Below are 13808 nucleotides of genomic sequence, written 5' to 3'. Positions count from 1 at the left end.
ATCATAGATGAAAGACGAGCGAGAATGACGACAAGTGCCCTAACGCAGATTACATTGTGGCCGCATTATAAGCGCTTTACAGACACGGCCGTTCAACACCTCATCCTAAAACGAAAGACTTCGTGCATTGTCTATCACACATTCTTCAGTCCTGCTCCAAGAAAAGGTCATTTTCGTTCTCTCAACATTGGTCGAGGAAATATACGGCTGAGACTTGCGTCCAGCGGCTCTTCGTGTCATCACATTCCCACTGGATGCAGTCCAGTCGAAGGCTGCCTCTCTGTTGTCAACTGTGAACTTTTCACTCATAGATCAACAGAAGACTGGTTCGCATTCTTGATATGATTATTCGACAACTGTTCTGTACCTTCACCATCCTTGAGCCGCCACGGTGCTTCTCCGCTCGGACCCGAGCTGGAGCGGAAGTGTGGGAATCCGTCCTCGCGCGTTCGGGTGATGGACGTGACAGAAAGGGACATATAGAATCATGCATGCATACATACATTCAGAAGACAGAAATTTCTCTTCCGTCTTGTACCCAATGTGTTTCTATCATGAGGAAAAAACCTTTAGAGAACAGCAACTGTATCACAGCCGTCTCGCCTGTGGAGGAAAAGGAGAAGAACCCACCGGACAATGAACAAAAAGATGGATCCGATAAAGGATAAGCAGAGATAGGGACGAAAACCTGTCGGAGCGAAAAATATCAGTATGGAGCAACTGTGAATGCCTCCCTGCAAAATCACAAGGAAAGATAGCATTCTCCAAAAAGTAATTTGTTACAAGCCATTCCGAATCGCATACCTTTCTTGTCAAAGACGTCTCGTCTGGCTTTCTTCGCCTTAACGCTCCTCGTCAAGCAGATGTTCATAACAGTTGCGTACGCAGCGCTACCAGTTGTCCACATTTCACAGGAATCTTTCCGTCAGACCCTGTTGTGATCACACAGATGGTGCTCTGGACAGAAGATGCACTACGAACTGATCGCAGGATCCGAGATTTGCACCCAAGCTCCCCAGAATACCGTGAGATATCACTTCACTACGTCGGCGATCGCAGCATCTGAAGCGCAAGTGTCATCCATGATCAAACAAACCTCAACAGCGAAATGCAGATCGACCTCGAGCGCTTGGCGGGGCGCTCCACCTGGTTGTTGCAGCCTCGTGTTGCCACCCAAGGATAACTGGGACGAATCTAAGGGATTCTTGGTGCGTCGATGGAAGCGAATAAAGCGCTAGTGGTGGCAGAAAGAGCTCAGTGTGGTGGCGATATCGGATGACAAGTCACGGCGAGCGAGAGAGAGCGTCTGTGTCGCTTCCGCTTGTCCAAGCTCGTCGTCGTCTTGTTGGCCTCGGACGGACCCAAGTCACGTCTCCAGTGGACGGTTGCAAGGAGACGTCTTCCTGAACTGCCAATTGCGCGACTAGGCTCCGCTGAACAGAGCCTTCCAGAGAAAGACAGACTCCTGCCACGTAAGCGAGCATGCTAGCCTCCTCAGGCGTCTATTCGATGATATCGATCTGTAAGCACTTTGTGCCATCCCAGGCCAGAGTCGAGCACCGAGACTCTGCCTCGCTGCTCAGCGTAGACGAAGCGGAGCACCACGTGGTGAGCGAAGATTCCACGTCTATGAGCATCGTAACCGCCGTCGTGCCCCTGACTCAAGAGAATGGAGCCAAAAAAACTAAGCAGAAACCAGATGAAGCTGCTGAAGATTGCGCGGGCCTTTTCGTATCTCGGGTCGGGAGCAGGAACGCAAGCAGGCGCATCCGCAAGTGGAACGACGGCACCTGGACCCTTTTCAACGCGCTGATCATCGTATCGAGCTGACAGAGTGCGTCCAAAGCTTCATTCAGAGCAAATAGGAGCGCCTAATCCCTCATGTGGACGACTTTTCGCAGGAATGCATGCGCTCGCGCTGAGGTCACCAACGGTTTCGGGTGTACAATGATCAAAAGTGGGCATTCGCTGACTTGCTGGATTCGTCGGAACATAAAATGACCGGGCATCCGAGCGGTTTCGTAGTACCCCAAGGAGCCGGACGTGCTGTAACGCGCGCAGACCGCGCTCTCGCTCCTTTGGCTAGAGCGTAGAACGAGTTCAGGAATCGATTCTGCACGATTCCAGCGGATGCATTCAAGTCGGTGTGCACGAAGAATGAGCTCGGGTGAACGCTTTAACATCCAGAGACGAAGGGCATGAGGCGAAGACGGACGCATGCGGTGCTGTATTGTAAGAGACTGAACGTCAGATGGCGATGAATTCGAAGGTAAGCGAATGCCCATGGGGTACTTCCACTAGCAACGATACGAGCTGGCGCTTTCCCCACTGCGACTTCAACGTTTCAATCAAGAAGCGGAGATGCTTCGTGCTTCCGGAGCGCCCCAGTGGCTCTGTGTCGGCGAAGTTTCGACGAACTTGTTTCGTACTCAGAATAGGCATTGTGCTGGAATGCTGACGACTTGCGGTGCAGAGTATCTGTGACCAGGAGCTCGAGCATTGGATTTTCGCCTGGATTACGCTATTTGTTCGGTGCGGATGGCAAACTATAAAGGCTGGAGCGCCCTCTGGACACATATTGGGAACGATTTCGGTGCACAGTCTGCGAGCAATAAGGGTGTTCCATTGTTTGAGAAACCTGCGTACACAGTTCGGAAAGAATTCAAGCTTGTCGCGTTGTTTAGAACCCTGCTCAACGACTTGCCGAAAATGGAGTACCTCTGCAGGCCTGCAGTAGCTGCCTTCTAGATACGAATGGTATGGGTGCCTCGGAGTCTCCGAAAAAGGGCCTCAAACTGCCAGCCGCGTCGCTGTTTTCGCTATGGGACGTACGAGTGGGACACTCTCACCGCTTCTTTCGCCTCAATTCATTTTGATGTCGCAAGGCATCTGAGGACACATCGCACGCCGAAATCGCTACGCGCGGATAACAGATACATCGTCACGCTGCAATCCTGGAGAAAACATATTGATCAAATTCTTTCTGAATGATGGCTCACGACACATCTGCAGCAGCGTCTAGTCATGGGCCCGTAACCAACCATGAGCCTGTACATGGCTATCGTCCATGGCTGCGCACCCTAGCTGGTGGCGTCCAGGGTCTATAAGTCTCAGCGATCGCTCCTGAGCCGCCGCTAGCGCCATATTCCGCAGCGAGGCTCATTTCGCTGCATAGAGACGATTCCGAAGCTAAGTGCGCCAAACTAAATGCCCCTACATGCAAAGTAGTTACGACGAAAAAGAATATATGCACAGAACGGCTGAACCATTCCTGCTTCCGAGTTCGCGCAGTATCTTTGCGTGGGAATCGACTCGCTGCCGCAAGGGCAAGGGTTTCCCGTCGTTTGAGGCAAAAGACAAAGTCCAGAGAACGTTCTGGACTAGATATGTAGAGATTTACTCCGTGCACACAAGGAGGCGGAACAAAATCTGCGGAGACCAGGCACGAGAGCCAATGTGCTCTCGAATATGCGTCCATAGAAGAATCTGAGCTTCCAGTGATCATGCAGCGATCATGTGTCACAAAAAATTCATTGAAACACGGGCACCGCTGTATTCGATTTGCAATGCTCTCGGGGTACCTGGTAAGCCTGGAGAAGTCGAACGTAGCGAGGTTCCCTCAGAGAACATAGAGACATCTTCGAGCATACTGTGGCTCCTTTAAAGAGTGCAGCTACTGCTTCGATCAGTCTAAATACCACAGTATTGCAGCACCGCTTGACATGCACGCAAGTGTTAGGATGTATGTTGATGCCTCCGTGGAATTACGTTTCACATTGAAATCGTGTTTGGATCGGAACTACTTGCATAGTCGATTCGGTGGGTAGTGTTTCGCAACCAATGCGCCGTGTCTGTGGGACAACATCGTCGAACGTTGTCTGTCGTTTCTCACGACTTGGAAGCAATATCTGCCGCTGTTCCAGGTGTGTACTGCTCCATTGCTGACGAGGGGCTGTCCGGGTTCGTTTTAGCGAGCACTCTATCGTGTTCTTAGGCACGGTTTCGAACCGGAGTTGCCGCCTACTGGAACGTCTTTGCGACGCGTGCGAGACCGCCCGAGTCCAGTACACGCGTTTTGGTCGACGCCTCAGTGCCCTTGAAGGAAACTTTGCAGCGCGCCTGCGGACTAGAGAAAACCAAACGCTGGATAACAAGAGCGCACAGGTTGTGGGTGAGTTTGTGACTTTACTGCTATCGGAAGCGCACGCAGGCGCAACGTTCGGTTATCTTTTCAAATAAGCTCTGAGTGTAGAGACGCTTCCCGAGCAAAGTAGTGTACCTCGGAGACAACTTAAGTCGTGATCGTTGTTCACTGGGACTCGAGTGCGTTCACTGGTTTTCCGGGACGCCGGATTCATTGGTGTAGAGCAGAAACTTTGGTCGTACAGGCGTCAGCGCTGACCTCGCGTTGGAACCTGCTGGAATGACGCTTTCTTTGATGCTTTGTGCGTGCCGCAGCAGCATTACACGCCTCCCGGGACTATGCAGCAGCGGCACGTCACTTGCTACCAAGAGTCCCTGGAACCGATACGGGTCTGTTTTCTATTTCTCGAAAAAAAGCGGCAACCTTGAGTCGCCCGCGGCAGAGTCAAGCGCTAGTGCTTCCGATGGACCCGCAGTATCCAAAGCATCCCACGATGCGGTAGCTGAACTGGCTACCGCACGTGTTTTCGGGCAAGAATGGACACAAAGTACGCGAGGCATGCGACCGAGCACGAATGCACGAGCGTGGAAGGCTTCTGAGCTACGACTAAAGTCCACGGATGATCTGCATCGATTGTGGTTCGTGATGATGAAAGAAAAGCTGGCCCTGCTGAGCGAACGAGATTTTTGCCGTCGAAATCAGCTCCTTTGGAAAGGCTCGAGTGATTTGTGGAAACTCCGCAAAGGCATGGCGCGTCTCAAGACCGTCGTTGGGGAGCGCATTCGTCAAAAGCAGGCTGAGCAGCGTGAGAGAAAATGGACGGAGTAGACTCATGGACGCTCCGCAGCGTCGATATTCTAGCCACGGATCGAAGAGGTCACGCCGCGCAGCAAGCTAGTAGGAGTCAGCGATACACGTATACTTCGCTATCCTCAGTTCTCCGCGCTTTAGGATTCTTGTTCCACAGGGTACCTGCTGCCGCCGAAAACAGGACGGAGCGGTTTCTGTGCAGCACGGGGCAGCAACCTTCATAACGCCGCGCATCTGCATCGGTAGCCGTCACGAAAGGGGCTGACGATGAGCGCTATACAGCAGCGCACGATGAAGATGCTCCAGCTTCTCTGTGGAGCTACCACGAACGCAAATCATTCAAGCAATCATGGCCGACTTCGCATCTGGTGAGACACCCTCGCCAGGTGCTCGTGGCTGGTGGGTATCGAACACCACACCTTTTTGCCCATGAACGAGTACCCTCAAATCATCGCGGACCGATCCTCTCGTTGATGACGCATTTTGATTTGGGCAAGATGCGTTTGACGTAGACAATGACCACTACCTATATTCCGAAATTCAAGCTAATTTTTTGGTGTAGCTTTCCAGAGTACAACCTTGCATCTATGCATGCAGGAGCGCAAGCATACAACGACAGGATAAAACAACAATTCGGACAGAGTGACACAAGTGATTCAGGGCCCCCGCCTATCGTCGCATCTCTGCGCAGGGTACTTCCCGAGTCAACTTTTCTAGGAGCACAAGCAAGCAGCAACATGGAGAACAAGCCTGCCCAATAGATGGATGACAGAGCTCTATCGCTGACGCGCTCAGATCAAGCGGCATCGGCGTGTGGGTGTCCTCAACGTTTGTGCAAGATTTCGATTGCACTTGCACATAGTCGGAACAAGTCTTTCGGAGCGCAGCATGGACTTACTCTGAAGCATTTGGTGATCTTCACAGTTCCACTGAGATGGTCGCTTCTCGGGGATTTTCCAGTATAGGATACGGTTCCTATGTGATGATAGCTCTACTGATTTTTCCAGTTCAACGCATTAATCGTTGACCATCGAAGCACCTGCTGCTGGATTCGTGCGCCGCAATCAGCGAGGCTTCTTCAGCATAGCACTTGCCTGCACTGGTATTCATTGCTCAAAGTCAGCGTTCGTGCAATGCGGAACCTAGATCCTCGCTTTTCGAAAGTCGTAACAGACCGAAGATTTCGAAGGATAAAACATACGGACTATGGAACGGTTCCGGACGCGGATCCGCGCTTTCGAGTACCCTTGGAGGTTGAGCCAGCGGGGCCAGTTCGTGCACCGGCGGCGGCGCCACGGCACCCTTCACAACGTCCTGGCGACGAGGACGCTGAGCGGGTGCTTTACACTGAAGTCGACATTTGGGACTCCACAGGTAGTGAGGAAGTGTCCTTTGAGCGAGCAGACGCACGTGTTGACGCCTTCGCCGTGTCGGCGTCGGCGTCGGACGACTCGGGGGAAGCCGTTCCGCGGGGCGAACCAACAAGGAGGCTCGCTCTAGTGAACATGGACTGGAACCATATCAGTGCTGTGGATATACTGGCAGTCATGCGCTCCCTGGCGCCAGCTGGTGGTAAGGTGCTCCGCGTCAGCGTGTATCCGACGGCTTTGTATTTGAGCAGGGCCGAGAAGGAAGCCAAGTATGGACCACAGTTTGACTACGACGCTGAGAATCTCTCTTCTGACGACGATCTTATGCCTAAAACTACTCACGAGCTGGAAGAAAAGCAGAAGCGAGAGATTGAGCTCATTCGACGATATGAAAAGCTGCGCATGCGGTACTTTTTCGCTGTGATTGAATGCGATTCGGTGGTGACGGCCAGCGCGCTCTATGACGCAGCTGACGGCATCGAATTCGAAAGAAGTTCTAACTTCATAGATTTGCGATTCATTCCAGACCTGTCGCATGAGTTTGAAAGCAGATCACCGCGCGATACGGCGGATACAGTACCTTTCGACTACGCGCCGCAGCCCTTCGCCACTCGCGCACTCCAACATTCTAACGTACAACTCACGTGGGATGCAGATGATCAGCGGCGATTGAAGAAACTGCAGAAAAGGCGATTCACCGAGGACGAACTAAAAGATGAAGACTTCAAAGCATACTTGGCGAGCTCGACAGATTCCGAAGGCGATCATGACCGCGACGCAGCGTGGATTGATGCCTATCGAAAACGTTTGCTAGGCAGCGACGAGCTGGGGGAATCTGCCGGCTCGGTGGCGGAATTCGAAAGCTCGAAACCGGACAGGGACGTATCCGATGGAAACTCGGACGTGGATATGGAGGTGACCTATATCCCGTCATTGGAGAGGCTTGGCCAGCGAATCATTACTGAAAGGGAGAAGCGAGAATTGCAGCATGAAGAAACACGATTGCTAGCGCGCGAGAACAAGCGGTCGCGGCGAGCCTGGCGGAGAGCAGTACCAGGTACAACAACTGAAGTATCCGAGCAGAACGAGCGCAACTCGAACGAAGGTGCGTCTGGAACGGAAAGCAACGAGCACCTTATGAATCGTAACGTTAGCCGAGATCCACTGCTCGTAGCGTATTCCTCCCGTGAGGACGCGGCTTCTGATACAGAAACGCAACCAGCAACGAGGAGCGACCTGCTTTCTAGCGCAGCTTCCGGTCTCTCGTCTCAGCATCCGGGACGATCAAAGCAACGAGACGCTTCTACGGAACCGCCGAAAGCAGCGCTTTCCATGGAGTACGATTCCGCACATGCTAATGCGGGGCAGCGCAGACGTCGCCGGAAAGAGAAGCGCTCAAAGGCATCGACTGATGTTGCCACGAACTTGGAAATGCTTCCCTTCAACCCTGATGATGAGCGCTTTCGGGCAATCTACGAGGATCACGAGTTCGCTATTGATCCCACAAATCCGCGCTTCTCCAGATCCAAAGAGGCCAATGTGCTGCTGTTACGAAAACGTCTCGAAAAGAGACGAAGCCGCTCGGAAACATGAGCATCTCCAGGTGCCCAGTGCACTCAGGGTCATTTGTTGTCTTCCCCGCGTGCAGCATAAATTAGTAAAATCCTTACCGTTCGCATTTCTCTTCTGTGCACGTGGTTATGAGTTTACTGACAGGAATCGTTCGTATCTGGAATTTCCGGCATTGACGCTCAACTGTCACGATCGCTCATTGCTGTAGGCGTTCGTCAGGGAAGAGGTTCTCGCGTGCATGCGCCTCCCAAGTGCGATTCTTCGGGCCATTTAGGATGCATCTCTTGACCAGGAGTTGCGATATCGAGATGCGATTACATTTGCCAAGCGCCCTTCGATTCATCAGACTCTATGATTCCCCGGAGCCAAAATATCCACTCGTGAGTCGTGAATATCCCGGGTAGAAACGCGTATTCTCGGTTAGTGCCGGCTTAAATCGGAGCACTGAATAACCGCTGTCTTCCTGCGTATCGATTTTTTTTTCTAAATTCATATGGATACACAGCTTCGAAGTACGAACCACGCCAATAAGGGCATCAAGAATTGATGCATAGTTTAGGATTATGAGTTATATTTTCAGAGTGGCTTCTTCGACTCCTTGCCGCTGGAAGTCGTTGCGTTAGCGAAATTAAGATGATTCCCGTCGCCCCCGAAAGTGGATTCGTAAATGAAGATTCATGTTTCTGCAACTCGTATCCACAGGCCTCTAGTGTTCCCCTTCTCTTCCGTATCCCTCGCTCAAATCATACATTCTTCAAAATCTCGATCTTTCCTTTTCACGACCGTTCACTTGTGCAGTAATTCGCATTGCTGGATAGATGAAGAATGAAACCTGGCGTCGTCCTGAAACGACTTGCTCGCAAGCCATTCCGAAAGTTTAGAGATTTTGACATGTCAAATGATCGGTTTCATGAGAAACGCAAATCCTCCCCTATTTGCTGTTATCGACCAAATGGCACTCTACAGCAACATGATATGTCTCGCAAGAAGTATTCCCAGAGGCTCCCAAGCCTTCTCTGTCTACGGGAATGAGTCTTGGACTCGGGCTTGAGCCAATGCAGCGACCGCTACAAGTGGAGATTACGCCATAGCTTTGCATAAATGGAGCGCAGACGGACTGAGAATTCTCGACTTGTTCTCCAGTCTGAATCTTCCTTCCGGTATTTGTTTCATTATGAACATAATCGCGTTCCATAAATACACAATCGAATAGAAAAGCGTTCGATTGCGTATGCAGCAGACTGTGTACTCGCTGAGGGAATGTACCAACGGAATCTCAAGTTAGTAGCGTACAGCACCGGATGCGTAAACGGATCAGGGTATTGAGTGGAGCGCTCTGTCCGCGTCATGTACGTGTATCGAGCTGTGAGGCATGCGTTCTTACGCGTCAGAGCGGCCCTTGGAGAAAATTGTGTTTTGGACATATGAGCGCACCTGCCCATAGTCAGCTTTGACGGTTGCAAAGGATGCATCGAGTCTATCTACAGAGAAGATAAATATGGCAAGCGACATGTGTATGGGAACTTCCGCCTCTGCATGAAATGCGTGAGGAACAACTGACACCGACGAAAATGGGGCTTGAATGCTTCCACCAACGTGCTTTGAATGTAGACAACGGAGTTGAAGTAAAGGATAGGACCAGCATGTATAAAGCCAGAGGAAGTATAGACCAAAATGGAAACAGTCACATAAAAATCCGGGAAAGGTTGATGTTGACGATAGTGTGAAGAGACCAAAACTTTAGAGTAGACGCCCGAGTTAGCCCAGAGAAACCATTTGATTTCAGTCGGAACTCGGTGTTCGCTGGGAAAGTGTTCACATGGTGCTGGCAGCCGATGGGACTCGCCGAAATCACGTACCAACCTGAGAGATTCACTCGTACAGGTAAGTCTCGCAAAATCCTTTTACCGGGGTGGAGCCGCTCGTCATCCGCATCACTGCTCAGGAAACAGAAAATCGCTCGGAAGCACTCGTGTGTTTCGTACGCATCGGCAACATGTGCTGCCCTGAGCGCGACGCGCCTTACGATTCGGCAGGCGTACCGATCAAGCGTCGTACCACACAAGCCGAAAGCGACATGGATGTAGGGGAGCGAACAGTTGCTCCCCACCAGCAGTCTTCCGGATGCGCGAGGAACGCGTACAGCTCCGGTTCCGAACGTTGATCAGATCTGCCAGGCTTCTGGTTGGTCATACGCTGTGCAAGCACCAAGACCTAGTGATTGGGTCTTAGATTCCGGCAAGTTTTCCGATGATATGTAGCGTTATGACTGTCCCGACAAAACCGAGGCTAATTGCGAGCACTGCGGTCGGCCCGAGCTTCAGGCCGTGTCGTTTCGCACCAGGCGTCCTCTGAGTCGAAACAGCGGCAGCTCTTGGTTTTGCTTCGACGACTTGCGTATCTTGTGGCGCTCTGCGCTGACGTACTTGTAGTTCATTTGCCATGGTTCCGTTCGATGGTGCGTCTTTCTCGCTCGACGCGTTTGCGGTAAGCGTTGCTTAAACCCGTGGCGGTTATTTGTTGGCCTGCTCAACTGCGTCGCTGCGCACGCGCGAGAAATGTCGATGCGCTCGAGCAGTACGTAAATGGTATAATGCTAGTCGTTTCTGTACTTCGTTAGTCACAACGGACGTGATAGAAACGCCGAACGCGTGCAGAGTAAAATGGAATACTGAAATGTTTGCCCTGTTCCCGCCTTTCTCTCTCATTCCGTCTGGACGCTTTCGCTTTACAGCCTCGGCGTTCACAGTGAAGCAATAAAGCACTACGTACTCATATAGAGTTTCAGAATTCTGGATCGTGTCCTCGGAGTAGCTCTTTCGATGCTTTGCCGCTCGTATTCGTCACGTCATCGTCATTGACATCATTCGCGACGCCCTCGAGCACGGATTCGTGCCTTACCCGATATCATCATCCAACTTGTACGCATCAACATCGGCGCTTCGCATTTTCTCATGTGAAGCATATTCACATCGCGCATGGTTAGAGGTTTCGATCGACTGTACCATACCACCTTGTGGTGCAGCGATGCGCGCTGCGGCATTGGCGTGGAGAATCACTCGACGTCGGCCGTTGACGACCTGTTCACAAAAAGTTCATGCCGAAAGTTCACTGCAATTGTCACGTCAAATCATCGATTCCCTTCGAAAAGCAAATGGCCCTCTCTTCGTCGCCGTCGATGAGAAGGCAGTCGACGCCACCGTGATTCCTCTCACGGGATGTGCTCTCGGAGGCGTCCGTCGCCACCGTCTTGCATGGAACAGCGCTGTGGACTCTGACGTCAGTCGTGACAGCGATTGCGCTCGGTGGGCAGTGCGTCATCAATGTGCACGAAGGGAGCAGAGACAGGTCGCAGGTTTTCGAGTTGTTCTCCTGCCCAGGTTTTCATCTGAGCACCTGTTACAACGTGAACTACGTCGCGTTCCACAAATCTCTTCATCGTGCGAGACAATGTGCGTCTGCGTGTTCATCGAACGACGCAGCCGCTGACGGGATCGCCCCGACGAGGCCGGTGATCGTAGAGTAGAAACTGTGTGCGGAAACGACAGCGTGCATTTATGGGAACCTCTTGAACTAGTATCGGGCATGTGCCGAGCGATGAAACAAGCGTTCGCGCGCTGCAGGCAAGTCCTCGAAGGTGCAAGTGTCGCGGACAGCTGGGGACACTATGCCGGCCTCATGAGTCACCGCCGCGAACCGCACACAGAGGCTATACACGAAGAAAATGAAATTGGCAAGCGAAGCGCAGAACGCCACCTCCGTCCGCCTATAAAATGCATCGACAACAGTCGGAAGCCTCGAAATAGGAGCTTTGGCGCTGCGATCAGGATTCCTCGACCGCTGGCAACGGAGCTATAGAGACAGGAGGGCGGGCAATGAGGCAGTCGCAGAAATAACCGCAATGGCTGGTGCAGGTCATTGCAGGAGGACACCCAAACTTTGTCGTGCGCGTCCGATTAACGTACGTAGATCCTTTCCACTTTATGGCATTGGGGTTGCCAATCGCATTTTTTCTGTTGGAAGATCGATTCATCGCACAAGATCCGCCAGAGATACGCAAACGCTACCGGTAATCATAGAAAAGTCCACTTCTTCTCTCCAGTCGCACGTGTGTCCCATCAGGACCAGGCAAGTCTTTCCCATCGGACCGAGCGGTTTGCCGCAGCGGCGACGGGTGCTGAGCCAACCGCCTCCACGATTGCAAACAGTGGAATAATGTATAACATCGGTCCATGGGTGCTCACTGACGAAACGGGTGTCCAATCCAGTGAGCTTCTTCTGTCAAGGGATCTGTTTCTTAGGTTTGAAGAACTTATTTCTTGCTGGACAGCTTCGTTCCGCCGCCGCCGCCTATTGCAGAACGCTGTATACGGCACGGAATGGTGTCTGGCGGGGGAGCGGTACTGGCAGAGTTTCGTGAAGGCCTCGCCAGCGTCTTCTATCGCAAAGGCGAGAACTTTATCAATCCTGCTCAGGTCGTGAATCGTGACTTGAGCGTGCTAGTGATTCGTCAGTTCTGGCAGCTGGTACGTAGTGAGCGCGAAAAGCACGGCGAAAACGGAACTGCGTCAGCAAAGCTTCACGTGCTGGAGGCGCTTTCTGCAACGGGCCTGCGCGCTTTGCGCTACTGTCGCGAGACAAACTGCATCGAGCGTATTGTAGCCAACGATATTGATCCGCAAGCCCACACTATAATTTGCCGAAACTTGCAGGAGAACGCTGACCTGAACGAAATTCTTGTTCCGAACTGTGCAGATGCGTACGCATACATGGCAAGCCACTCGGATACGTTTGATGTCATCGATTTAGACCCTTTTGGTTCCGCGGTCTCCTTTTTGGATCCTGCAGTGCGAGCCATTCGGCACGGAGGTCTACTATGTGTAACTTGCACGGATTCGCGAGTTCTCTGTGGGACTCAGCCAGAAGTATGCTTTGCTAGGTATCATGCGACATCGCTCGCGGCACCGTACGCACACGAGGAGGCCATCCGACTCGTCCTCGGTGCGATAGCCCAACAAGCGAATCGCCATGGCCGTCACATGGAGCCTCTGCTGAGCCTTTACATTGACTTTTACGTGCGCGTATTCGTCCGTATTCATGATGACCGTGCTGCAGTCCTCAATCAGGTAGCAAAGACGGGCAGCATTTATCACTGCATGGATTGCAGTTCCTACTGGGTACAGCCTTTGGGCCGAATCAAGACTGCACGTGCAACAAGCAACTGTGATGCAAAGCGTGATCGGCTCGCGGTTGCACTGGGACCCCCCGTGCATCAACACTGCACTGTGTGCAACGCTAGGGATCGTATGGTGCTAGGTGGGCCTTTTTATTTGGGTGCATTACACTCCTTGGACTGGGTCAGGGCCTTGAGACAAGCGCTCGAGAGCGGTACTGATGACGCCAGCGGAGAGCTGAGGCCGCCGTTGCGCGAACTCACCCCCCATTTGGCCGCTTATAAGCGCGTTCAGGCGTTGCTCACTTTGGCGCATGAGGAGCTCGATACGCCACCATTCTACCTGCATTTGCCGACAGCGTGCAAAGCATTACATTGTTCTATGCCGCCTTTGAGTGCGATTCGTCACATCTTGGAGAGGCGTTTCGGGTACCGGTGCTCCCAGAGTCACCACGATCCGCTAGCTCTAAAGACGAACGCACCTCTGAGACTGCTCTGGGGTATCCTAAGGACGTGGGCACAGCTGGAGCCAACGAAGCGAACGCCAGGCCCGGAGGATGTTCGCGAGCGTATTCAGCAGGCGACCGCGGACGTGCAGTTCGACCCTCCACTAGAACCTGCCGACTTTGCGAGGCGAACGACCGCGAGTTCATCATCGTCCGGCGCAAAGAAGCCTCGTTTTCCACCGCATCCTACAAAGAATTGGGGGCCACTGAAAGCCACTCATTTCCGGAAATAA

At 52.4% G+C, this 13808-nt stretch overlaps 3 protein-coding genes and 2 non-coding genes across 5 annotated transcripts; 4 read left to right on the top strand and 1 right to left on the bottom strand.

Moving 5' to 3' along the window:
• Nucleotides 1-961: 961 nt before the first annotated feature.
• On the top strand, nucleotides 962-3677 carry CYME_CMS140T. Its single transcript, XR_002461655.1, has one exon. It is a non-coding gene; the product is annotated as a hypothetical transcript (transcript).
• Nucleotides 3678-4423: 746 nt separating this feature from the next.
• On the top strand, nucleotides 4424-4972 carry CYME_CMS139C (hypothetical protein, conserved; the record flags this gene model as incomplete). The annotated part of the gene is made up of 1 exon (XM_005538746.1): nucleotides 4424-4972. One exon carries the CDS (start codon nucleotides 4424-4426, stop codon nucleotides 4970-4972), a length of 549 nt encoding a protein of 182 aa, XP_005538803.1.
• A 1115-nt stretch (nucleotides 4973-6087) lies between these two features.
• On the top strand, nucleotides 6088-7917 carry CYME_CMS138C (hypothetical protein, conserved; the record flags this gene model as incomplete). The annotated part of the gene is made up of 1 exon (XM_005538745.1): nucleotides 6088-7917. The coding sequence occupies one exon, from the start codon at nucleotides 6088-6090 to the stop codon at nucleotides 7915-7917; it is 1830 nt and encodes a 609-aa protein (XP_005538802.1).
• Nucleotides 7918-9643: 1726 nt separating this feature from the next.
• On the bottom strand, nucleotides 9644-10423 carry CYME_CMS137T. Its single transcript, XR_002461654.1, has one exon. It is a non-coding gene; the product is annotated as a hypothetical transcript (transcript).
• Nucleotides 10424-12275: 1852 nt separating this feature from the next.
• On the top strand, nucleotides 12276-13808 carry CYME_CMS136C (probable N2,N2-dimethylguanosine tRNA methyltransferase; the record flags this gene model as incomplete). Its single annotated transcript, XM_005538744.1, has 1 exon — nucleotides 12276-13808. The coding sequence occupies one exon, from the start codon at nucleotides 12276-12278 to the stop codon at nucleotides 13806-13808; it is 1533 nt and encodes a 510-aa protein (XP_005538801.1).

The sequence above is a fragment of the Cyanidioschyzon merolae genome, chromosome 19 (genome assembly GCF_000091205.1).
Source record: "Cyanidioschyzon merolae strain 10D DNA, chromosome 19, complete genome".
NCBI classification, from domain to species: Eukaryota; Rhodophyta; class Bangiophyceae; order Cyanidiales; family Cyanidiaceae; genus Cyanidioschyzon; species Cyanidioschyzon merolae.
The sequence above is the reverse complement of the archived record's forward strand: the minus strand, read 5'-3'. Positions and strand labels throughout refer to the sequence as shown.